The following is a 26638-nucleotide window of genomic DNA, read 5'->3' as shown; positions in this document are numbered from 1 at the left end:
TTGTGCTTGAAAACTTAGGTTTTATTACTGGCAGTACCGTCAATCCGTTTTCCTCGAAATGAAAGGCTCACTTCATTCATTTTCAATATCTCTGCCAGTACCCAAGTCTGAATAACCTGTTTGTCTTTTTTTTTTTTTTTCCAAATAAAACTAGTGTTTCACAAAAAAAGCAGTTACTTCTCACAACTCAGTTACCCTGTGCTTTTTCTCAGGACAGCCATCATGCTTCCGTGTGCAAAAGAAAATGTCTTCTGAGTACTTACACATGTACTTAAAGATTGTGGTTTAACAAAATAATTTTTTCTGCTTTATCAAAGGGACATTGTTACGTGGTTACAGGTTTTCCTCTTTTGTTCCTACATCATGAGTACACAGTGGCTAAGAATGTAGTAACAAGTAGTAGACCTCAGGGTTATTGCTTCAATACGTGCTGTGGTGCCAGCAATCGCACACTTTTAGGTGTTATGCCGTCACTGCAAATGTCAGCACAGTGAAAGAGACTCATGTTTTAATGTTATTGTGAAAATTATCATGCCCTTGCTTGCTCCCTGCTGGTGGCTCAGGAATCTCCCTAAAGTGTGCAGACCATACTTTGAGAACTGCCGTTATCGGAGGAAAAACTGAGTATCCGAGAACTTAAGTGATTTATCCAAGATCAATATTTATCAAAGATCAGATATTTGACTAGTTAAAACTGCCACCTCAGATTCTTTTGTGGGGCAGTGCTTTCTATTTAATTGTTGAATTCATAACACAATATAATTACTGTGTAATTAGTCAATAATGAGTTGGCAATACCGTATAAAGCCATTTCTATTCAATAAATGAGTTGGCAGTAGAACCTTCCTCTTGTCATGAGTGGAAATTGGAAAGAGCATTTAGAATTTTAGATATTTGGCATTTTAGACTCTGTCCCATTCCTGCTCCAAGGTGTATTTTTTGGGCCACGTCCCCAAGCACCTTCTCCCATTTCTGCCCATCAGACCTTTGATTCAGCTGCCATGAGCATGCTCACACACTGACCAAATTATGTAACAAGCCCTCTACTGGGAATGCAGCGAGGGTTCCACCCAGCCTTAGGGTGCCCCTTCTGCAGGGAGTCAAAGTGCTAAAGTTTTTTGCCAAGTCCCATGGTAGGTGGTCTTTTATTACTTTCCTGTTAAGAACCCCTCTCTTAAAATAGTGGAGTGCAGTTTGAGTGTTTCTTCTTGGCAGAACCCTTAGAACTGTCCCTTAGTTGAACGGACATGAGAAAGGTTCTTGATGATGGTAGTTGTCTTCTACATTTATTAAGGTTATTATAGCTGCTTTTTTTGTCACCTGGAACAGCAGCAGCCAGCAGAGATAGCAGGTAGACTAGGACTTAAGCAGGTCTCTCAAATGGACCTCCCTTTCACCCTTCTTCTTACTGTTCCCTCAGAGTCAGGACTGTCTCCAGCTGGGTCCTCCTGCTGAAGGGGAAGTAGTCCAGGTGAGATGGACAGACGGCCAAGTCTATGGAGCCAAGTTTGTGGCCTCCCACCCCATCCAGATGTACCAGGTAACCAGAGGCTTTGCTGGGGATGGGGGGAGGCTGCTGTTTGGTTAGTTAAGTGTTTCCTCTTGAGCCAGAGGCGGGGCAAGTCTTTGCTCTTGGGAGAGGAGAGCTTAAGGTATTGGTCACAACCCTTTTCAGAGCTGGGGCTGCCCTGTGTCCAGTCTGCTGGGTATGGCTTCAGTGTTCTAAACCCTTCCTGTGTCTGCAGGAAATGGCAGGAAATGGCCAATGTGCATGGTGGACCAGGGAACGACAAGATAGCTTAAGGCCTTTGTTTCCTTGGTAGGTGGAGTTTGAGGATGGCTCACAGCTTGTGGTTAAGAGAGATGACGTGTACACGCTGGATGAAGAGCTTCCCAAGAGAGTCAAGTCTAGACTGGTGAGTATGTTTTCTGTGTGCCCTTGGTTCCCCTCTGGGAGGAAAGGAACAAAGCAAGGACATGATCCTTTGTTTTTGCTTCGGGAGGTGGGGGCATTGGCCACAAAGTGCTCGTTTATTTGGCTTGCCTATTCTTCTATAGTCAGTAGCCTCAGACATGCGCTTCAATGAGATTTTCACGGAGAAAGAGGTTAAGCAGGAGAAGAAACGGCAACGAGTTATCAACTCAAGGTACCGGGAAGATTACATCGAGCCTGCACTATACCGGGCCATCATGGAGTAGGGGTGCTTCCGGCAGCTGAGAGAGTCCCAGTCATCAAGGCGAAAGCGCTCTGGGGTTCCACAGCACAGCAGACACTTGGAACTCTGAAGTCTCTAAAGTGAATTGTAAAATGAAAAGGAATGAACTAACCGACCCCATCATCTTCTCACCCTGCCCTCATTGCATTCCGCTGTGGTGCAAGGATGAGCCCTTCTTGGACATGTGGCAAGATGCTGAGCTCCCAGCTGATGGGCTAAGCACTGGAATGCTATGGCTGCACTGGCCCCAGTCTGCAATGGGTCGACTGTGCTGGCTGGGCTGGTTACCCTGTTCCTGGCCTCGGACTTAGCTTCCTAACGATCACCTGCACCAACTAGGCAGAGGTGCTGGTGCTTGCCCCCCTAACCCCTTTTGTATTTATGTGTGTGGGTGTGGGTGTGTGTGTGGGGTGTGGGTGTGTGTGTGTGTGTGTCGGTATGTATGTTTGGTCTGGACCAGCTTCTGCCAGCCCCTGGCCTTTACTTTCTTCCTTGCCTATTCAGGGCAACAAAAATGTGAAATTCTGCCCTCAGCTGAGCTGAGTAAGGGCCCCTGGGGGTTGGCTGGAGATGGCTGTGGCATCTGTCTGTCCCTAGAACTGCCTCAAGGGAGTGGTGGCAAAGCTGCAGTGATGAGATGGAGATGCTGAGGAAATAAGCCAGCTGTTTGCCCTCTCTTGAAGAAGAAGATAGGATAATCTGGGGGTGTGTGCCCATTATCACTTGAGGCACAGAGCACCTGTGGACACAGTATTAGAGGGTGTGGGTGGGGAATAATCTGAAGGGAGATCTAATGATGGAAGCAGGCAGAGCCTGGCGAGTGATTCTGTCAACAGAAAATTGCAATCATGCAGGGGTTGGGAGGGTTAAGATGAACTGGGGCCACTGGAGGCCAGGGGCAGGTTTAGATACGCCCCTTGGTCTAGGAGTGGGAGGGAGCTGATTTTGGGGGTGGGGGTGGGACTGGAGGGCAACACTGAAGGGGTTAAACAGGTTTTTGCTCCTCATGAATTTGTTTGCCTGGGCCCAGGATTGGAGGGCTTCACACTTACACCCTGTGTATACAAGAATCAGATTTATAATACTCCCCGTTTTTTTGTTACGTATGAACGCTATAAACCAAATTATTTTGAAAACTGGTGCATCACCTTGTCCTTAGCAATAAAATGTGTTGAGCAGAGGATTGGCTGTGTCTGCCCCAAGGAGCCTGATGGCTCAGGGTCAGGCCGGGAGTGTACCTAGAGTCCACAGGCTCTGGAGCAGGGCCATGCCTTTTAAGAAGGCTCTTGAAGGCCCTCCTAAAGAGATGGACTCTGTCAAGTTCTGGTCCTTTGGCTCTGTGAAGGGGACCTGGGGAGAAGAGGCCCTTTGGCCGAGAGCACGTCCTTTTGCTTCTTTTACCTTAGAGATGGGATGGAAAAGCTAATAGAGGGAGAACCAGACCACTTCCACAACCTGTAGAAAGAACTGAGTTTGATCTCTTCTCATCTCAACCCCACTTACTAACTTCATTGAGCAGGTGTAAGTTTATACCAGTGTCTGTTCCATAAAAACTGTAGAATCAGCTTGAAAGAAGGCAGGACATTTTAGGTACTTGAAGAGCAAGAGGTTGCCCCCTGTCCCCCTTCCCTTGGGTCCTGAAACCTTTCTGATCTGTCTGTAGTTGGTGAGACACTTCCTGGAGGACGACCCAGTACCTTTGACCAGCGGTGGGTTCCTAAGGTCCGGGTGGACAAGGATAGAGCAGCAGCAGAGCAGGGAGGGACTGGTGAACTGGGCACAGCAGAGCTGTTCCAGCTGGTCTAGTTCTTGGCTCTGGCCAGGTGTGGGAGAGTCTTGGGTCAGCTTAGCAACTCAACGCTGCTTTGTGTCCTGGGGCTTGGGAGATGGCTGCCACCTCTGGTGTCTGTGGGGAAAGGAGGAGCAGCAGGTTTCAAAGATTCTTTTCTGTTCTGCCAGTCTCCTGGGGCCAAGAAAAGGGAGGTTGACTCTTTTGTCCAGCACCCAAGGATTCTCAGGGGAGAGTGGACAGAACCTGGCCTTAATGGATTGGCAAGCCCTGGGAACACACATCTTTGGAGGGAAGGAAACTTTCCCCAGACTTGGCAGGGTCTGGAACCTTCCTCCCTCTCGCTGACCTACCATCCCCATCCGTGCTTCAGGACAGGCAGGAAAGTCCCTGGTGTAACCCCAGCTGTTCCTTCTCAACAGCTGATTATTTTTCTAGAAATTTTTGTTTTGGTCGAATGTAATAATCCCCTGGGAAACTTAAAGTTTAAAGAGGTGATGAAATTCAAGTCCCACAGAACAGGCCCTTGTGCCTACAGTCAGGCCCAGGCCTCAACCAACTCACCGGGCTCCCCTCAGAAGCCTTTTTGTCAGGACAAACTGCCCATCTTTGGTGAGGTAAAGTCTTAGGGTTGGCAACCAAAGATCGCAACCAGACAGTTCTTCCTATCCCGTAAATTCGCGCGAGGGGTAATTGTGTTTTAAATTGTGCCCCAGTAGGGTGGGAGAAAGCTGGGATCTCCGGAGCTGCGAAGGGTAGACGAAACGGGGCGGATAGGTCCTGGAATAGAAACTGTAAAGGCTATTAACGTGTGAGGCTGTAAAGTAGTAAGAAGGGCAGCCAGCGACCCCTGTACGCCCTCACTCCACAGGATTGGGCAGGGTTGCCCAACCTGTGGAGGTCCACAGCCTCGGGTCTCAGCCTGGGTCTGGGGCGGATGCCTGCGTCCCTTGGCGTGGAGTGACCGTGGACCCCTGTCCCCCTCACGACCGAGAACAGGCTCTGGAGGGATTATCTCGGCGGACCGTGAGCCCTGCGGCCGTCAGAAACCCACATCCCGAACGCGCACCCCCCAGGGTGTGAAGCTGCGAGTGGAGGATTCCTCCAGTCGGCAGTCGGGCTCCGGGGAACCGGGAGGGCGCGTCGGCGCGGAGGCAACAGGGCCGGGCGTTGGTCCAGCAGGCCTGGCCGGCAGGACCGACTCCCCGCCCTGCCAGCAGCCCTGGTCCGCGCGGGGCGGGGCGGAGGGGAGAGAGGGTCGCGGGATGGGCGGGCTGCAGAACTCGGGGCTCCGGTGATAGCGGGCCCCTCTGGGGTGCGCCCGCCCACTGCTCGCAGCGCAGCCCCGCATTGGTCAGCCCGGTGCCCCGCCCGGCTCCCGCGCGCCGATTGGCCATGAATGCCCGACCCCCGGCGAGAGCGCTGAGGCGGAGAGCCGGATTGGTGGTCCCGCTGTCCCAGGGTCGCGGCCGCGCGCTCCGCCCGCGGCTGCGTCCCCACTATGGCGGCGCCCAGGCGACCCACCGCGTCGTGGGCGCCCGCCGGGGTCCCCCGCGGCTGCCGCCCCCGCCTAAGCCGTCGCCCCCACCTTCCCGCCCGCGTCGTCCCTGGCGCCGCCTCCCCCCTGCCTCCTTTCCCGCTGCGGTAAGGACCGGTCCTGCGCGCGTCGGGGCGGGTAGTCTCCGGAGTAACGGTCGCCGCCACCCTTTCCTCCCCTCCCCCGCTACCCGTGGTTCCGGGTCGCCGGGGCGCAGCGCCTGAGCGCGCTGGTGCTGGGGAAGGAAGGATCGCGCGCGGCCCAGCGGTCTCCAAATGATGAAGTCCGGCTCAAACTGGGGGCTCGGGGAGGGAGTTCGGTCCCACGGAGACCTTGCCTCGGTAAGGGCTACCAGGCCTCGGGGAAGAGGACGGCTGGACTCGGACTGAGCGGTCTAGGTCACCTGCGCGCGAGACGCCGCAGCGCTGCGCACCTGGGTGCAGAGGAGGGACATGGTCAGGCGGGCCTTCGCTGTGGGAAGAGCAAGGAAAAGTGGAAAGCCTGAGTGGGATCAGCAGCGTACGGGTAGCGGTTGTCATTGCTTATTGCTCTACCAGCTGCCAAATGTTCCGGGAACCCGGGTCAACTTGACTGACAAAGTACGCCTCTTGCTTCGTTTCACCTGGCACTTCTCCCCATTGTTTACTCTCTGATTTTGTTTGCAGGAGGAAATATCTTAGTGATGAGAGGAGATTTGATTAGGATAGTGTCCCACGAATATTTTTTAATTCCTTTTTGTAAGCGTGCTCGTTTTATAATTCCTTAATAAGGACTTCGCTTATGTTTGTGTTTCCGGCACAGAGGAGGAAGGAGAGAAACTGAACTGAATCACTGTAATTAATTGAGAGAGGAACCAATGAAGGCACCTGCTATTTTGTAACAAACAAGCAACTTACAAACTTTTCTGTCGATACACTTTGAATGGTCTATACTATAGTTAGTTGAACAGGAAGGTAGGTAAAAAAGCACTTACTGGGTTCCTCAAAGTAAATAAACCTCATGGAAGATTAGGGTTATTTCCAAGTCAGAATCACCTTGGAGTGCTGATCATTGAAGTGTTAGGTATATCTTCAAGTCAAAAAGATTCAAAGGAAGCTGGCACAAAAATTTATGATCGAAATGGTGTGTTCAGACAATCTCTTAAGGCAATAGCAGTTCCTAAGAGTAAAGATTCTTAAGGATATTTTGAAACATTAAGTGATGAAATCTCCCTGTTTCACATGTCTAATCATGATTTAATAAAAGTAAATTATTAATGAAAAAGATGTGCGTATTCTTAGAGACTAAGTTACTTTGGATTATCAATAAAGTATCTGTTGTGTACATGTTGTGTGTAAGGCAATGTAACTGTGGGGACCTCACAACCTGTATTGTATGAGACTTGTTCTGATGAGATGGTTTGTGGATAAAGGGCACACAGGAAAATGATCGTTAATAATATGGTCTCTAGAATTCCAGGACAGTAGGTACTATGAAAATTCTGGAAAAGGAGAAATCTGTATGTTTGAGGAAGGTTTTACATGAGAACTGAGGCTTGAGTTGAGCTGTGAACTCAACTAGGTATGCATGAGTGATGATGAGAAGGGAGAACTGAGGAAATGAGAAAGTGAGGATGGGGAAGGTGGCAGAGGAGAACTGAAAACACTCGGGGGTGGTTCCAGGAGGTTCTTATTGGCAAAAGTGGGAGATAAGGCTGGTGGTATCAAATCAGGGAGTACTTTTGTCCTGCGTGAAGCACAGGGTAAACAAGAAGTAGTTCTTCAGATGAAACTGGAGCTTGCTATTAGAAAAACAGATGGCAGCACTTTATTTGCCCTTGTCACTTTTCTGAGTAACCTCAGCTATTTAGAATCATGGTCCTCTGGCTACCTAGCATCTGCACCTCAGGATTGATTCTTGCCTTCCTTTCATCTCCCCCAGGTGTTAAGTTGATTGCCAGTTTTAATTGCTACAACCTCCACACTGTTTCTAGTATTTGCTTCTTTTGGTTCCTACCATCATTATACTGATCTGGGGCCTTTGATACCTTTCCCTCTTATTACTGCAGAAACCCTCTAACATCCCCCCTGCCTCCTTTCATCTATCCTGTGTACTATCATCATTTCTAGGTAATTCATTTCCCCAACCTAGACTTTTACTTTTTATTTATTTTCCCCCATCTTTATCAGATTTAATTGACACATATAACCCTGTAACTTTAAAACACACAGCATTTTGATTTGATACAGATATGTATTGTAAAATTATTACAATAAAATTAGTTAACATCATATAATTACCTTTTTTTGTGGTAAGATCAGTGGAATTATACCTTCTTATACATTTTCTTTCTTTTTTAGAGTATAATTGCCTTACAATGTTGTGTTAGTTTTTGCTATAAAGCAAAGTGAATCAGCTATATGTATACATATATCCCCTCCTCCTTGAACCTTCCTTCTACCCACCCCCAGCCTAGGCTTTTAATGGCTTCCTACCTTCTGTTGAATTAAGCATAGCCCAGCCTGGTCTGGGCAGTATGGGTAAACTCATTTCTTGCTATTCCCTTTGATTTTACAATATTTTCCAAGTCTGGAACTGTTTGTTCTTTGTTGTCTGTGCTCACTGTCTTTGCTCTTGTTGCTTTTTCTGTCCTAAATGACTCCTTGGAATCTCTAAGTGTTGGTTCTTACCCATTTGTCAGGGCCATTTGATGGGAACTCTCTTTGTGAAACTCCTCTGTACTTATCTCCCCATCGGCATGGAACTCAGTTCAGTTCGGTCTCTCAGTCATATCCGACTCTTTGCGACCCCATGGACTGCAGCATGCCAGGTCTCTCTGTCCCTCACCAACTCCCGGAATTTACTCAGACTCATATCCATTGAGTCAGTGATGCCATCCAACCATCTCGTCCTCTGTCATCCCCTTTTCGTCCCACCTTCAATCTTTCCCAGCATCAGGGTCTTTTCAAATGAGTCACTTCTTCGCATCAGGTGGCCAAAGTATTGGAGTTTCAGCTTCAACATCATTCCTTCCTATGAATATTCAGGACTGATTTCCTTTAGGATGGACTGGTTGGATCTCCTTGCAGTCCAAGGGACTCTCAAGAGTCTTCTCCAACACCATAGTTCAAGAGCATCAATTCTTCGGTCCTCAGCTTTCTTTATAGTCCAACTCTCACATCCATATATGACTACTAGAAAAACCATAGCCTCGACTAGATGAACCTTTGTTGGCAAAGTAATGTCTCTGCTTTTTAATATGCTGTCCAGGTTGGTCATAACTTCTTTTCCAAGAAGTAAGCATCTTTTGATTTCATGGCTGGCAAACCACTTCAGTATTCTTGCCTTGAGAACCCCATGAACAGAATGAAAAGGCATGGGACTAATTCCCCCTTTAAACAGTTATAACACTAGAATCTGCCTTTTTGCCCCAATTGCCAACATAAAACTGAAACTTTTTCAAGACATGAATTATCTTCATCTTCTAGCACAGTGTTTTGTACATAGTAGGTACTTGGTAAATATATTTTAAATTGAACATAGCTTTGAACCAAGATAGATGCAAAGAAAATTCTTTGTGCAAGCAAAATGTTTATCATAAAATCTTTAATAAAGCTACTTATGTGAGAAAGCGGATGTATTGGTCTGGATAGCTTGGATTAGGCTTCATTAACAAAAACCCTTAAGACTTTAGTGGCTTAACAGAACGAAAGTTGACTTCTCATTCATGCCACATGTCCAGCAGGACTACATGGGTGACTCTGCTCCTCTCAGTTACTCAGGGATCCATGCTGATGGAAACTCATCTTAATATGGTTTTCCATGACCATTTTGATCGAGTGGAAGATGGTGACCAAGGGACACTGGATTTTAAAATATCTGACCTGAAGTGGCACATGTCACTTTCATTTCCATATCATTGGCTAAAGCAAATCACATGGCCATGCCTAATTTTAAGGAATGGCAGGGAATTGCAGGCCTAAGCATGTGCCTGGAAAGCAAAGAGCCCGAAGTGACTGCTGGACAGCACTAATGACTGCTACATCTTCTATGAGCATCACGGCCCAGCCTGTGGAAGATTAGAGGTAGCAAAATCAGATGCACTACTAGAGAGAAACATACTGACAGTAGCAAGAAATGAAGCTCTTAACGAGGCACGGAATGAGAGTGGACAGGGAAGTCAGAGCTCCACTGCAAGCACTGTAATGCTTGTAATGTAACAGGCTGAGGCTGTTGGTATGAGGGTAAGTGAAAGTCATTCAGTCGTGTCTGACTCTTTGCGACCCCATGGACTGTAGCCTGCTAGGCTCCTCTGTCCATGGAATTCTCCAGGCCAGAATACTAGAGTGGGTAGCCATTCCCTTCTCCAGGGGATCTTTCCAACCCAGCGATCGAACCCAGGTCTCCCACATTGCAGGTGGATTCTTTACCGTCCGAGACAGTAGTCTGATTTTCCAGTTATTCCTTAGGGCATTATTATTTTATGGCACCCTCAGAGATGAATTCAGGAATGGTCCTGAGGCATCCATAAAGAATTAAGTTTTATTCAAGATACATAATTTAAGCATCCAGAAAGTGTATAATAAGGTATATTTTTACTTGAATGGTTAAAAAGATCCTAGTTCAACCTTACTGGTTTAATTTGGTTTACCTAAGACTATCAAACTTTGGTATTTGGGGAGGAGATTTCACTTTTGGGCTTCCCTGGCGGCTCAGATGGTAAAGAATCTGCCAAAGAAGGGAATGGCAACCAAATCCAGTGTTCTTGCCTGGAGAATTCCAAAAGTGAAAACAGGGTTCAAATGTTGCTTCTGCCATTGATTGTCTAACGTTGGGCCAGTGTCTTGATTCTGGAGTCCAAGTTTCCTCATCAGTGAAATGCATAGGGTGGTTATGAGTTCATTTTCTATAAAGTGCTTTGCCCAGTACCTCGTTCAGAATAGGCACCCATGGTCATGATATTCATTGGCAGCAGCCTCAGGATTTGAAGAAACTGAGAAATCAGGTAAGGAAATCCCAGGATTCCCTACCCTTTTCTACTTCTTGGCATCCTGCCACACTCTTTCTTTCTCACCTTTCTTATTTTCACACGTATCCTATTTCATTTTTTACTTGGTTGTATACGCGTCTGTTTGTTCTCTGTACTAGGTCCTCTAGTCATCCCACAAGTAGTTGTTGAACGTGAGCTCTCTACTAGGCTCGGTGCACAGTCACGGCATTGCAGATACAAAAGGCATATCCCAGGCCTGAAAGAGCCTGTAGTCTGGTAGGACCAGAAGCCAGTGAACTCGCAGTTAGAATACATTGTACTGTGCTGTGTTTGGGGGTCCTGTGGGATCTCCTAAAAGGGAACCTGATGTCACACAGGGAATATAATTAATGATTTTCCCAGAGAAGCTCACACCTACCTAAGTCTCAGATAACTAATTATTAGCTGAGTAGATGTAGGTTTAAAAGACTTTTCAGGTAGGAAACAATGTGTGTAATGACCTAGAAATACAAGAGAGTGTGGCTGCATCCCGAAGATGCTTGAATGGCAGGAGAACAGTCTGTCTGGGGAGTGTGTGGAGGCTGCAGAAGTCAGACTGTGAAGGCTTGTGAGTTCAGGAGTTTATCCTGACTGAGGAGGAGCCACTGAAGTACTTGAAGGTGGGAGATGACTTGATCAGCTTTTCCTTTTAGGAAGGTCAGTGTGTGTGGAGACACCAGAGGAATGAATGTCCTGTTTCCCTGCCATGGAAAATTGTGAGATTTGCAACCATAGTACCATGTCTGCTACACAGAATCATAAAATACCTCTGAATGAGGAGAGCTTAGAATAAAGTGAGGCTGGAGGGAAGGTTCCCAGTTAGGCTGTTGCAGTAGTAGGAGGGGTGTGTACATGTCCTGCCTGGGGTAGAGTCAGCTGACCAGGGTTTCCATCACGGCTTCACCAGTGTCTACGATGTGACCTTGGACAGTCTTCAGAACATCTTGTGTCATCTTGGTTTTTCAAACTGGTAAAATGGGATTAAAAAGTCCCTACCTTGCAAGGTTGTTCTGAGTATTTGAGAAAATAGATGTAAAAAGCCTGCTCCTGTACTGTTAGACACTTAAGGGACTTCTTATAATAAAAATAATAGTTTTCTTAATGCTTAGTATATTCCCTGGTTCATGGTAAGTGATTGTTAGCCTAAATTCCCACCACCTGACATAACCACTGCCAACATTATGTTTTTGTTTTTGTTTTTAATACATCTTAAATGATTGAAATGCTGAATTTTGTGGGTTGGGCATGAGGGAATTATCCTAAGATCAGGAAGAGAAGAGTTAGTCGATATTAATACCATGGCAATTTAAACATTCTTCAAATACCAACAAATTGTATATGTTTATTCAGCTGTTCCCAGCCCTCACCCAGAAGTGGTACATACATCTGCATATACTCTTGTCACTAATGTTATAGTGTGCTCACTGCCTGGGGTGTTAAAATACATGTGCCTCTCTTTCAGCCTGTCATCATCATTGTGACTCTGTCCCCCTGAAATTTTGCTCCTCCTCAGTCTTCTTCTGAATATATTTGTAAAGATGATAATAGAGGTTTAATTCCAATTTGTTCTCCTTTCGGTTTCGCCCTTGTTATCCAGGCTGACAGGAGTTCCTCCCCTATGAACTTCTATACAATTTATGTTATTCTAATTTAGTATTATCTATCGCCTTGTCTTACAGAATCTGTCTATGTCAGTAAATTTCTCTTTTGTGGTTTTCTTTACAAAGTGATAGAAGGCATGTTTATATGTTTCTGACATGACTTAAAAATCCATGGGAACCTTGTGTTTGAAATATGTTAATAAATAGGATTTCAATATTCTATTCCTAAATTTTAAGTATATAGCAGTGGTTTTTCAGAGTCTTTGATATCAGGACCACTTTATTTTCTTTTTTTTTTCAGGACCACTTTATAAGTTTGAACTTTTATTTCATGGGTTTGTCTTTTGATATTGAATGTATTAAAAATTACTGAGATGTTAAGTCATGAGAACGCACTAGCTCACATCCCGTTAGCTGTGAGGACAGTGGTGTGGTTACATGTCGTATTTACAGCCTCTGGAAACCTGTGCTGGACCCTTGTGAGAGAATGAGAGGGAACAAGGCAAATAATGTCTGAGAATTACTGTGAAAATAGTTTTAAACTCATGGATTCACTGAAAAGGCCTTAGAAACTCTCTAGGGTCCTCAGACCACAATTTGAGAACTGCTGACATGGAAACATGAGAGTTTTTATACTGGACGTCTCTACATCTTTTTGGCAACACAATAACGTAAGGATGGAAACATTGCCAGATGTCTGTTTTCAAAATGCACTCAACAGTTTCTTAAAGAACAAAACAAACCACCCCCCCCCCAAAAAAAAAAAAAAAAAACACCACCAAACTAGTTTCCAGGTTTTGTTAAGACATGAGTCCCAGGGACGGGGGAGCCTAGTGGGCTGCCGTCTGTGGGGTCGCACAGAGTCAGACACGACTGAAGTGACAGCAGCAGTTCTTCACCTTGAAAGGACTTTTTATTTTGGGAAAATCTTCTAGGTGCCATACAATTAACAGACATTTGCCTGCCATCCCAGAAAAGTTGAAAAGATTTGGAACACCAATATTTGTAAAAGAAAAATAAGCAACTGCTCTTTAAGTCCTGGAAATCTTGTGCATACTTGCTTGGCCAGATGGTAAGCAGAGAACTTCTTTGAGGCACAGAAGTTTCATGGTTACGAACCATCTCATTGCCAAGTTTAGTTATGGTCCTGTTTGTTTAAAATAGGATCCAGCTTTTATGAATTAATCGCATTGATGCCATTTTGAATTGCATAAGCTGCACCACGCCACGGAGCAGGTGGTGAGTGATGGTACCACTGCCTCCCGTGTTGTGGAACTTTCACACTTCTTGAGGATTCTTCCTGAACCTCATGTGCCCCAAAATGTCTGACAGAGGGATTGTTTGAGGAAGTCAGTGTCCACTGAAGTTAAGTATCAGATAAGTTTACTAACAGGAGTTCTGGTATTTTCTTCGGTGGCCGTGAATTATTTTGAGTGCCTTTGAGATGCTCCTTCTCTAGACAGCAGATGGTCTGGGCTGTTGCACATGCCTCTCGCCCTTGCTTGGCCTTCCTCAGACTGTCCTACTCAAACAGTCTTTCTAAAATGCAGATATGATCTTGTCATTTCTCTTCTTAATGCCTTCACTGGCTCTCCGTTGCCAGTGGATCCATTTCTACCCCTTTAGCATGGCATCTAAGGCCTGTCTCTCAGCTTCTTCACTGCAGCCTTTCTGAAACCTCACGGACAGTTATCAGTTTCCGCCACCTCATAATGTCTGTGCCAGTTTAACTGCGTGCATCACACTGTTCTCAAGGGCAGGCGTCACACTGTGTGCCTTCTGCTGTACTCAGCTGTGGGATAATGGCTTCTGCGTGGGCTGATAAGATGGCATAGCTTCCAGCATGGTTCTAGCATAGTTATTCTGTAGTATTATATTTCTTTTCTTACCCTTTTTAAAAAAAGATATGAGCTGATGAACAATATGGAACCACTACATAGGCCTAAGACACCTAAAGTCTCAGAGACATAATAGCAATGAAAGGGGACATTTATCTCATATTTTCTAATGATGTATTTTACACTTACAGGAACAGAACAATATAAAGATATCTATTATTTACCAAATAATACCATTATACTAAATCTTAATATACCATATTGCTTCAGTTTGTTTTTGTTTTTTTAAACAAAACTTGGCAGTTCCAATAAAAACCCTTTATATATTTTTCCCTGGTATCCTCTCTCCTTAACCAGAGAAAGCACTATCTTAAATTTAAAGTTTTAAAATTCACATACATTTTTATGCCTTTGTGGTTTTGCTACATCCTGTGTGTCTGTATACCATATGCAGCACGGGTTGGCAAACAGGCCTGCAGGTTTTATTGCAGCACAGCCGTGCCCATGTTTCAGTACTGTTCTCAACTGCTCTCACACTGCACCCTTCTGTTTCCCGTTTTCTGGACATAATGCCATCTTCTAACCACCTTCAGCACCAGTCCCCACCATTTTATCTCAACTGGCTCAAAGCACGGTCATCTTTTCAAATATTCCAGTTGCATTTCCTCAAGACTTATTCAAGTCAGCTTTTCCAAATAAAAAATTATGTCTAGAAACTTGTCCTCTGAACACCATTAAAACAAATAAGCAAAAGCCCAATTAAACCAAACAGCTCCTATTCAGAAAGACTATTTTTTTGTAACAAAAAATAAAACATTCAAAACTGAGAGTTTTGTTTCCTTGGATATTTACCCATTTTCTCAGCTACTTCTCAAGGGAACAGCTGACCAGGGACAGAGTATTTTTCAGCTTTACTTATCACTTTCACTGTTTTAAAACTTTGGTGAAAGTGATGTGTTAGTTGATCAATCATGTCCAACTCTTTGCAACCCCATGGACTGTAGCCCACCAGGCTCCTCAGCCTATGGAATTTTCCGCCAAGAATATTGGAGTGGGTAGCCATTCCCTTCTCCAGGGGATATTCCTGACCCAGGGATCAAACCTGGGTTTCCTGCACTGCAGGTGGATTCTTTCCCATCAGAGCCACCCAGGAAGCCCTGACACCTTGGTGTTGACATCTAATTTCTATTCAGAAAGGCACTTACTGCACATGTTATATGAGTCTGGGTCCAATCAAGAGAGAGAATCCATGTACTTTGAGTAGGTCAAGTTTACTGTAAGAATTATTAACTTTAACAGTGAATTAGAGTAACATGAGATTAGCTAGTAAGAGTAAAGAAATAAACACATGGAAAGATGCTCAACATCATCAGTCATTAGGGAAATTCAAATCAAAACCACACTGAGATGCCACTTGAAACCCACTAGGATGGCTTCATCAAAAAGACAGATGATAAGGAGTGTTGGCACAGGTGTGGAGAAATCAGAGCTCTCATACACTGGTGGGAATGTAAAATGGTACAGTTCAGTTCAGTTCAGTCGCTAAGTCGTGTCCGACTCTTTGCGACCCCATGAATCGCAGCACGCCAGGCCTCCCTGTCCATCACCAACTCCCAGAGCTCACCCAGACTCACGTCCATCGAGTCAGTGATGCCATCCAGCCATCTCATCCTCTGTCGTCCCCTTCTCCTCCTGCCCCCAATCCCTCCCAGCATCAGAGTCTTTTCCAATGAATCAACTCTTCGCATGAGGTAGCCAAAGTACTGGAGTTTCAGCTTTAGCATCATTCCTTCCAAAGAAATCCCAGGGCTGATCTCCTTCAGAATGGACTGGTTGGATCTCCTTGCAGTCCAAGGGACTCTCAAGAGTCTTCTCCAACACCACAGTTCAAAAGCATCAATTCGGCGCTCGGCCTTCTTCATAGTCCAACTCTCACATCCATACATGACCACAGGAAAAACCATAGCCTTGACTAGATGAACCTTTGTTGGCAAAGTAATGTCTCTGCTTTTGAATATGCTATCTAGGTTGGTCATAACTTTGCTTCCAAGGAGTAAGCGTCTTTTAATTTCATGGCTGCAGTCACCATCTGCAATGATTTTGGAGCCCCAAAAAATAAAGTCTGACACTGTTTCCACTGTTTCTCCATCTATTTCCCATGAAGTATGGGACTAGATGCCATGATCTTCGTTTTCTGAATGTTGAGCTTTAAGCCAACTTTTTCACTCTCCACTTTCACTTTCCTCAAGAGGCTTTTTAGTTCCTCTTCTCTTTCTGCCATAAGGGTGGTGTCATCTGCCTATCTGAGGTTATTGATATTTCTCCCGCAATCTTGATTCCAAAATGGTACAGTGGCTTTGAAAAATAGTCTGTCATTTCCTTAAAGGGTTAAACATAGAGTTATCATATAGCCTGGGTATATTTTGCTCCTACATGTAATGAATGTACCCAAGAGGAATGAGAACCTATGTCCATATAAGAGTTTCTGCATAAATATGCATTGCAGCATTGTTCAGCCGAAATGTGGAAACAACCCAAATGTTTGTCATCTGACAAATGGTTAAATAAATGTTGGTATGTCCATATGATAGAATGTTACTTGGCAGTAAACAGAAGCGAAGTACTGACATGCAAAAACTTTGAAAACACTATGCTAAATGAAAGAAGCCTGTCACAGAGGACCACATATTGTTTGATTCCATTTGTATGAAATATCTGTAAACATTTGCCAATTCTATAGAATAGAAAATAGTTTAGTGGTTGCCTGGGGCTGGAGGTTTGTAGGGAATGATAGCTAGTGGGTACAGGGTATCAATTGGGGGTAATAGAAATGTTCTAAAATTGATTGTGGATATGTTTGCACAACTCTGAAAATACTAAAAAGCATTAGAAGGTATACTTTGAATGGTTGAATTTTATAGTATGTGAGTGATGTCTAAATAACTGTCATATGAAGTAAAGAGAACGCTAAAGAATATAATAAACAGGTCTAAGGAGCAGCCACCACCACCGGGCTGAGCTCTCCAACCTGCTGCACACCCACTGCAGGCTGAGATTCAGACTTTGGTGTAGTGGACACCCTCATGAATCACTGGATTACAGATGGGTGTCTATGATGCTGCAGGGTGGGGTTTCCCAGAAATCTGCCTCTCAGGGACTGGGGAATGCTGTTTACAGAGAGGTGTCTCACCAGGCACTCTGTTAGTTCTCTTACACTGCTCAAGAGAAGTGCTGAGAGAAGCTGTTGGCTGCTGTTGCTCCCTGTTGACTGCTGTCCACTGGAAAAGTTCTGTATGTTGCAGGAGCCTACCAAGAGGAATACTGGAACCCAGAAACCATGGCTTTCCTGCAGCCTCCACAAAGCTTGACATCATGTCAGCTGGCAAGAGGAAAATACTTTAAGGGCCCAGGTCCATTTTCACAGAGCAAGCAGAAAGATTGAATTTGGAGCTAAGAGGCAATAAGTCTGTAATTCACACAGTGGGTGATCAGAACCTCAGCATACTCTTAGCATTTTAATTCCCTTTGGAGATCTTCAGGTTTTCCTTGCCACCTTGGCTGTTGTGGCTTGGAGAAGCTAGGACTCTATCTTTGTGTCAGCCCAGCTCTCTCTAATATCATTTTTGTGTATCTTCCTTTGTTGTTGTTCTATATGCTTGGTTCCCTTTTCAGACACCAGGTATACCTATACTGGATCTCCTGTGGCAGCTGTTGTGTTTTTGGATTTGGGTTTGGGTTCATTTTGGTAATATTTTTAAGTTTTTTATTTTTCATTTTCTTTTACTCATTTTTTATCCACCAGGGCCTTCATGACTCTTACTGTGTTTTTAGCAGTTCTTAATTGTTCCCTTTCATTGAGGCTTTTGTGGTGGTATTTTTCTTTCTTCACTTTTGGCACTTGAGTGCTAATTTTATTTTAAAAATGGTGTTTTACTGTACTTTCCGTAAGGCTCTCCCTTTAATCTTGGCTCTTTGGTCTTGTTTTATAGAACCTTTTGGGAGTGGGCAGTGCTTGGAGAACTTTTGTTAATCATCTGTAATCTGTAACCGTCCTGTGACATAGTTTTATTCTGTTGTGTGGTCTTCATTTACTACACTTCCCCTTGACTCTCCCCCTTCCTTTCTTCCACTCTCATTTAGATTCTGTACTGGTTCTATTTCATTTTTGTTCTGTTGCCCCCATATAGCCTCTTCAAGTGAAGAGTTACATGATTAAAGGCAGATCATTTGAATTTGAATCCTCACTCCGCCACTTACTGGCTCTGTGATCTTAGAGAATTTTCTCTCTCTGTGCCTGTTTGTTCTCTATATAATGAGAATGATAATCTTGTAGGATTGTTAAGAAGATGCAGTGAGTTAAATCATATAAAACTTTTAGAACTCTGGCTAGTCCACAGTAGGTACTATATGAATATTAGCAATATTAGTTTATCCCTTGCATTGACTTGCAATTAGAAAATCTACAATTCTGCAATATTCTTCTATAATGTATTGCACATTAATTAACTACTTAAATCTGCTTAGCCATGCATAGTCTGAAAAGGAGGTATGCATTCAGCAAAACCATTTAAAAAACTGATGACTTTTTTAGTAACTTGTTCAGGAAGCTAGGTAATAAATGTGCATAATCACTCAGTCGTGTCTGACTCTTTGACCCCATGGATTGTAGCCCACCAGGCTCCTCTGTTTACGGGGATTCTTCAGGTATTCTCCAAGAATACTGGAGTGGGTTGCCATCCCCTTCTCCAGAGGATCTTCCCAACCCAGGGATTGAACCTAGGTCTCCTGCAGTACAAGTGGATTCTTTACCGTCTGAGTCACCAGGGAAGCCCAGATAATAAATAGTATGTAATAACTTCTAATTAGCTTGCCTCAAAATTATTCACAGGAGATATGTTCAGGAAATACTTTGTAGTTTTTGCTCCATGTAATTTTGTAATAATTGAGTTCATATTCATCATGCCTGATACTTGAAGGTCAGCAAAATTCTAACATTTCAGAGTAAAAATTGTTCCAGGTATAGATTAGAAAATAACCACATTGTAGGATGTTTTACAAATGACAAGACTTTGATGTATTTTGTTTCAGTGAGTTCAAATTTTTATATAATTTTTATGGTTAATTAAAATAACCTAGATTTATATACCTTTTGTACCTTTTTTTGAGCAGACTATATGTGATTGAACATTTGGTCAGTGAGCACGTAGGTTTTGAATACCTACCAGGAATGCAATGGTGAATAAAATAGACATGTTCACTTTCTGGATTAGCCAGAATATATACTTTAAGCACATTACTCATGATAAGTAAATACTTGTGATTATAAGCTCACTATGTAATGGATAGGGATATATATGTGCTGTGGGAATTTCTAACAGGGAGACCCAACTTACAGTGTGGTAAGGCTTCCAAAGACTGAGTGGGAGTTGGCTAGATGAAGTGGTAGGGTCAAGGAGGCTTTAGCCTGCCATTAGGAGACAGCATGGCAAGTTCAAAACACTGAGAGATGTTCCCTGTTGCAGATTCTTAGAGGTGAGGTCGTAAGAGATGACAAGAGAGATGGGAGGAGAGGTGGGCAGGGGCCAGATTCACCAGTCTTACAGGCCCTGTTAAGGGCTTTGGAACTTTACCCTAAAGACAGTGGGAAAGCTAAGAAGTTTAAACCTGGGAATGAAATAATATTCACGTTGGCTGCTATGTGGAAAATGAAGAGGATCAAGAATGGATATGGGAGTACCCAAAGGAAATGAAAACAGAATCTTGATGCATTATATGTACACACCTGTTTATCACAGCATTATTCTCAATAGCCATGATATTGAAATAACACAAATGCCCATCTATAGATAAATGGATTAAAAAAAGATGTGATACATACATTCAATGGAATATTCTTTGGCCACGAGAAAGGGGGCTATCCTGCCGTTTGTGACAACATGGATGGATCTTGAGCACGTTATGCTAAATGAGATAAGTCGGAAGGACAAGTACTACACAGCATCACTTAAATGTGGAGTCTGAAAAGCAAACCTGTGAGAAGTTAGAGCATAAGTGGAGGTTACCGGAGGATGAAGGATTGTGGGATAAGACTGATGCTGGTTTAGGGTACAGACTTAGCAAGTAGTAAACCCATAGAGAGCTAATGAATACAGACAATAATATTGTGCTATAATGTAATATGGCATGTATTGTTTAAATGGCAATCATATTACAATATATAAATGTATCAAAGTAACATGCTATATACCTTAAATTTATAAAGTGTAATGTATCACATTTATCACATATGAAATAATGGAGATGGGAGGTTTATTAGGAGACTGTGGTAATCGTCCAAGCAAAAGATTATAGTGACTTGAAAGATAGTGGTGGCAGTGAAGATAGAGGGATGGATGGATTCAAGAAGTATTTAAGAGGTAAAATTCATAGGGCTTGATGATTGATTATATGTGGAGGGTAAGAGTGAGAAGGAGGATAGTGTCAAGGTTGATTTCCAGGTTTTTGACAGACGCCTCTGTGAAGGTGTTGCCTTTTATTGAAATAGTGAACACACTGGAGAAAGGGGGTTTACTGGGGAAGTCTGAGACATCTGCGAAACATCTAGATGATGATACAAAAGTTAAATAGAGGAAATTCCCTGTGGCTTAGTGGTTAGGATTCTGGGCTTTCACTTCCGGGGCCAAGGTTCAGTCCCTGGTTGGGAAACTAAGATCCCACAAGCTGGACAGTGTGGCTGAACCCCCCCCCCCCCCCCCCGCCAAAACGAAAGTTCAATAAATGGAGATGGAACTGTCTTCTATCTGGATGGAATATATCAAGTTTGGGACAGTCAGCATAAGGATGGTAAATGAAGTGGAATGAGATTGTCTTGGGTGTATCTGTGTGTTAGTTGCTCAGTCGTATCCGACTCTTGTGACGCCATGGACTGTAGCCTGGCAGGCTCCTCTGTCCTTGGGATTCTCCAGGCAAGAATACTGGAGTGGGCTGCCATTTCCTTCTCTGTGGAATGAAAATATAAGAAAAACTCAGACATACAACACCTCAAGCTTCTCTCTATGGTTAAAATTGCTCATGCTCTCTCTCTTCCTCCCTCTCCCTACCTCCATCTCTCTCTCTCTACACACACACACACACACACACACACACACACAGATTGTGTCTTTAGTATATATTTTTGTAATGTGAGCAAATTATATTGTATCTGGAGTTGGAATATAGTTAGAATATATTCATTTATTTGATCTTTAGACAAACACTTCTTGAATGGGCTGTGTACTAGGTGCTGTGTTGTTAACTGTGGGTGATTCATAGACCTAAGTTACAGATTCCGCTTTCAAATTATATGCTAATTCCTTAGACAAGATATTTTACAAGTGCTCGGACAGAGGTAAGCATGGGGTGTTACCAGAGCATAGATTGCCATAGTGTTGGGCAGTGTTTAAGGAAAACTTTTTGAAGGAAATGAGACTTGAACAGAGTCTTAAAAGAGGAGTTGGTGTTGCTAAAGACAAGACGGTGAGAAAGAGCTCTTACACCACCCTGTACTCTCTCTCAGTCTCAGATGCTTTAGAAAGGCCAAGTGATGGGAGACCTGTGGTGTCCAGTGGCTTTGGCAGTTAAGTGGTCAGTGGTAAACTTATTGAGCAACAGGCGGGAGCAGAAGCCAGATCAGATGTGGTGGGTGAAAGAGCAAATGGGGAGTGAGAAGTCAAACTCCTCCAGGGCAGGGTCTAAATTTGACTGTCTAGTATCCTCCATGGCTTGTAGTAATCCCTGGCACTTGGTGCTTGTTGCATTGAGCTTTGAACAGAAGAGAGACATTTCCTTCTTGGAGCTAAGACGAAGGCCTGAGGAGGGGATGAGCCCAACTGCTGCACGCCCTCTGCCTGCTGAAGAGAGCTGGCTGTGAGCATTTGCGGCTCTTAACCTGCAGCTTTCTGTGGCTATGCAGGGAGGCCAGGTGTGCTCCCACAGTCAGAAAAAACCAGATTCTCTGCATGGATCTGTTAGTTTTCTTTTTATTCCAATTTTTTTCTTTTTAATAGTTGAGGATATGATATTTGTATCTTTTTTCCTTCAATATGATTTCAGAAGCATTTCTCTGTCATTAAAATTTTTTTCATGAACAGTATTTTAATTGGCTGCATAATCTCTTGATATTTACTTGAACATTTATATGCACATTGGTTTAATTTTTTTTTTCTTTTTTGACTTTTAATTTTGAAATCATCTCAGACTTACAAATAAGTTGCAAGCATATAACAAGGAACCCCCATATATCTTTCAACTAGTTTATTGTGGTGCCTATCAGATTTCTGCATTTTAAAATTACTCTTTTCCTCTCTGTAATTAATAAGTTTCTTTTGGGGAGATACTTTAAGATGTCCCATTTCTCAAAGTATTACTTATTAATTTTAGCATCCTTTGATGTTTCTTAGCTGAGTTATTCCTAAAATGATTGCTAAATAATTTTCTAATTACATTATTCTACATTCTTTCCACTCTAAGGAAGAGCTTTCTCCTCTCCTCACTTACTAAATTCTTATTTAATGGGTCATAATCTGTTATTATCAGTCTAAATTGCCACAGATCTGGCCATTAGGAGCCCCTCAAACCGACTGCTTTATCCTTTTGACATGTCTGTCTTTGAGTACTTTCCTACCGTCAGGCTTATCTTGTGCCCTCTCTGCTTCAGCCCTGAGTTCAGCCATTCTTCTAAGGATCCCTAGTTCCTATCACATAGTGGAGAATGGTATTTAAAAACCAAGATCTTGGTGCTAGATGTGCTCATTGCTATTGGGATATGACTGCTGCTGGGCCCTTTCAGTGATCAGAGCTAGGACTTCCATGCATGTACACACACAAAAGCACACACACAGTCCACATCTGTAGTTATTTTTATGTTTTTGTATGTGTATATATTGAAAACCTTCACTTCACACTGATACCTTCAATTCCAGTACATCCCAAAAGATGCATTCTAGTTTATCTTTTCCTACTTGCTCCTTGGAAGAGAAGTCTTGACAAACCTACACAGCGTATTAAAAAAGCGGAGACACTGCTTTGCTGACAAAGGTCCGTATAGTCAAAGCTATAGTTTTTCCACTAGTCATGTGTGGATGTGAGAGTTGGACCATAAAAAAGGCTGAGCACCTAAGAATTGATGCTTTTGAACTGTGCTATTGGAGAAGACTCTTGAGAGTCCATTGGACTGTAAGGAGATCAAAGCAGTCAATCCTAAAGGAAATCAATCCTGAATATTCATTGGAAGAATTGATGCTGAAGCTGAAACTCCAATACTTTGGCCATCTGACGCGAAGAGCTGACTCATTAGAAAAAAACCTGATGCTGGGAAAAATTGAAGGCAGGAGGAGAAGGGGACAACAGAGGATGAGATGGTTGGATGGCATCACCAACTCGATTGACATGAGTTTGAGCAAGCTCTGGGAGATGGTAAAGGACAGGGAAGCCTGGCGTGCTGCAGTCCATGGGGTCGCAAAGAGTCGGATGCGACTGAGCGACTGAACAACAGTCTTTTTGCACATTTGCGACTGACGTCTCCATCATTGAGAATTTGGCTCCTCTTAGTCTCAGTGTATTTAATTTGTTTGGTCAGTCCCATGTCACTGCCTGTCTTCTCTCAGACTTCTGTCACCTTCTGTCACTCCCAGACTTCTCATGATGGCCTGATGCCCCTTCTGTCTTCACTTCAGATATATGTGCCTACCTTGCCTGGCCCCTAAAGCCGAATGGCATTTAGATTAAACTGTTCAGAAAGAAAGAGACAGAGAGAGCACATTCCTGTTTATGGCTGCATAATCCTACGTTTTGTCAATACACGATAGTTTTTGAAGGTGTACTGGAGAACTTTTTCTCTTATATTACAGAGTGCTGCAATCAGCCAGTGCATAAGTCTTTTTGTGTTTTTGTCAGTGTATCTTTGGGATAGTTTCTTAGAAGTGAGAATATTTGGTTAAAGTGTTGAAGCCTGTGTGATTTTGTTAGATATTGCCAAATCCCTCCCATCACCAGTAACGTATGAGGATTCTCCCCACAGCCTCACCACTAGAATATCTTGTCAAACTTTTGTCCTGGCAGTGAGTTTGAAATGTCATCTCTTTCAGAATATCAGGATATTGTGCTCCTCCTTGTTTTGGCTTATTTTACACTCTTACTTGCTGCTTTGAATGTCATCTACTTCTGGAAATCTGTTTGCTCCTTAGACTGTTCTGCCTCTTTATTTGTAGATCTTTTTCCTTAATGGAAAAGTCAGAAATTAAATAGGTGATTAGTTCACCATTCTCACTGTCATATCTGTTGAACAGATTGTAAATCTATTGGTCGTGTGTCTTCCAGAGCCTTCGGTTGAAGTCACTGGCTGTGGCAGTTCAGTTGTCACATCTGCATTCAGGACAGAAGGAATGGGGAAGGGCTGGGATCAGCCACTTCAGTCCCCTTTTAATAGGAAAGAAGAATCTTTCCAAGAACCACCTGCTTTTTGTAGGCAGGCTTCTTATATCTTAAAGTTTTCATTGTTTTTGTGGGAGGATTGGACACAGTACATATCCTTTGTGCTACTGAAAATACGAGTCTCCAATTTCTATTTCACTTTGGAAACTTTGTACATTTATTACTTGCATGAGTACAGAAATTAAATATATGAATATATTATGAAAAATACCCTCTCCATACCCACTTTTGGGAGATAAGTATTGTCAGCAGCTTGGTGTGTATTCTTACATCCGTGTGCTTCCTTCTTAACTTTATTTTTTTTTTTGTTAACCTTAATTTTAAATATTACTGTTGTCCTTATTACCACCAGTATGGGGCCATATATACATTGACATACATACTATTCTACAAGACTTGTTTTTCACTTAAGCAGTATACTCTAGCTATTTTTCTATGTCAGGACATGCCTCAGAAAAATGTGTGAGGCTAAGCAATCAAATACACTGTCCTGTTCGAGCCTGTCACATCAGCCAGAGCAGACACTGAACCTCCACCTTGGACATCAAGGCAGACAGCCATAGAAGATGTTGACAGCTGCAGGAAATCTTGTCACTAACTTCCTTTGGTTAACTCCTTTGCTGTCTACCTCCTGTGGTGACCTCAGTGGGAGCAGTGATATTGATAGCATTGTGTAGTTGTATCGTAATGTATTTGTCTGGTTCCCTATTGATCGACATTTGAGTTGTTTCAGGTATTTTGCTCTTATAATCATTGTTGCTGATAAATATCCATGCACGTGTCTTTTAAAATATTTGTTGAAGTGTTGCTTTAGAAAAAAGTCATAGAAATGGTGAGTCAAGGTGTATGAATATTGTAAATTTCAATAGCTATAGGTTTCCCTTGTCACCTGAAAGTACAGCATTCCTATGAAACTTTTCATAAGCTGAAGTGCTAGAAAGCAAAGAAACAATTATGTTAATTTATATGGAGAACTTTTTGAGTGTTCCCAGACCCAAAAAAATAACTTACCAAAGCATACCAAATAACACTTAAAACCTAAAATAACACTACATCAGATCAGATCAGATCAGTCACTCAGTCGTGTCCGACTCTTTGCGATCCTATGAATCGCAGCACGCCAGGCCTCCCTGTCCCTCACCAACTCCCGGAGTTCACTCAGACTCACATCCATCGAGTCAGTGATGCCATCCAGCCACCTCATCCTCTGTCGTCCCCTTCTCCTCCTAACACTAATATATAGTGAAAGCAGAAATGACTTGATAAATACACAGCCTGTATAAGATAGAAATAATGTATTTATGGTATTGTTTCACTCACCAGAATCAGGAAGAGAGCAAGGTTAAGAGGCGGTGGTGATGGTGTGTTAGGCTGAATTGTCAGAGGTTGGGGTGGTGCGAGGTTCAGAGGTACAGACTATGGTGTAGGAGAAAGGGGAAGCGGGTCATTTATCAACTTCTCATTATAATCTGAATCCAACAGATCAAGCAGGTCACTTATATCTACATCTTCTATGGCTGTCTGCCTTGATGTCCAAGGCTGAGTTCCGTTGTCTGCTCAGGCTGCTGTGACAGGCTTGAATAGGACAGTGTACTTGATTGCTTAGCCTAACACACTTTTCTATCACACTGTTCTTTATAGGCACTCAAAGCATCCTGCACACCTGCCCTAAATTTGCATGTCCTTTCAAAATTAAAGTCATACTTTTCTGCAGTCATTGCCACACTCAGTCATAGTGAAAAATCTCTGTGAGTGCTTTACATTTCAGTTTGTGGATGACTTCACTTTGGGGCGGTTTCCGTCAATATCCTTTACCCTTGCAGTTGCAGCAGCTGTTTGTCAGTTCTTGGTCGTAGAATGCCAAAACACTTCAACGTCTTCATCAGCTTCTGCAAACCCAGCCTCCTTAGCTGTAGTCATTGTTGCCACACTTATTGTTGATTTGAAACCCTAAAATTGCTTATTACTTCAGGACACAGTTTCTTCCAAATGCCATTTCTCAGTAAGACTTTTAGCCTGTTGAAAGTATCTCCACGGTTAGCAGTTGCCAATTTAATTAATTAATTTGTGTTTTGCTTATTTGTATTTTTTATTGAATGAAATATTCTTTAAATTCTGTAGCGCTTTTCGGTTTTCCAAAGTTTCGCACACAAGGTTTCATATAATCCCATAATAACCT

At 43.3% G+C, this 26638-nt stretch overlaps 2 protein-coding genes and 1 long non-coding RNA gene across 6 annotated transcripts in view; 2 read left to right on the top strand and 1 right to left on the bottom strand.

The window, feature by feature from the left end:
* The window catches only part of KDM4A (lysine demethylase 4A), a 74408-nt gene that overhangs the window by 37091 nt on the left and 10679 nt on the right, over window positions 1-26638 (top strand). For 3 of the 4 annotated variants that reach the window (XM_061412172.1, XM_061412171.1, XM_061412173.1), the window contains exons 20-22: window positions 1421-1540; window positions 1824-1916; window positions 2059-3352. In XM_061412172.1, the coding sequence (XP_061268156.1) occupies window positions 1421-1540; window positions 1824-1916; window positions 2059-2199 (354 nt within the window). In that variant the 3' untranslated portion in view covers window positions 2200-3352. Of the gene's footprint in view, window positions 1-1420; window positions 1541-1823; window positions 1917-2058; window positions 3353-26638 lie in introns of those variants that run through there. The other variant, XR_009735474.1, reaches the window with a different exon arrangement.
* LOC133244697 (uncharacterized) lies at window positions 3211-5185 on the bottom strand. Its single transcript, XR_009735485.1, has 2 exons — window positions 4570-5185; window positions 3211-4122 (listed from the first exon to the last, which is right to left on the bottom strand). It is a non-coding gene; the product is annotated as an uncharacterized LOC133244697 (long non-coding RNA).
* The window catches only part of ST3GAL3 (ST3 beta-galactoside alpha-2,3-sialyltransferase 3), a 214112-nt gene continuing 193053 nt past the window's right edge, over window positions 5580-26638 (top strand). Inside the window, exon 1 of the mRNA XM_061412199.1 lies at window positions 5580-5649. The gene's annotated coding sequence lies outside the window, so the exon portion shown is untranslated. The remainder of the gene's footprint in view (window positions 5650-26638) is intronic.

The sequence above is a fragment of the Bos javanicus genome, chromosome 3 (genome assembly GCF_032452875.1).
Source record: "Bos javanicus breed banteng chromosome 3, ARS-OSU_banteng_1.0, whole genome shotgun sequence".
Lineage (NCBI taxonomy): Eukaryota > Metazoa > Chordata > Mammalia > Artiodactyla > Bovidae > Bos > Bos javanicus.
This window is presented reverse-complemented; position numbering and strand designations above follow the sequence as displayed.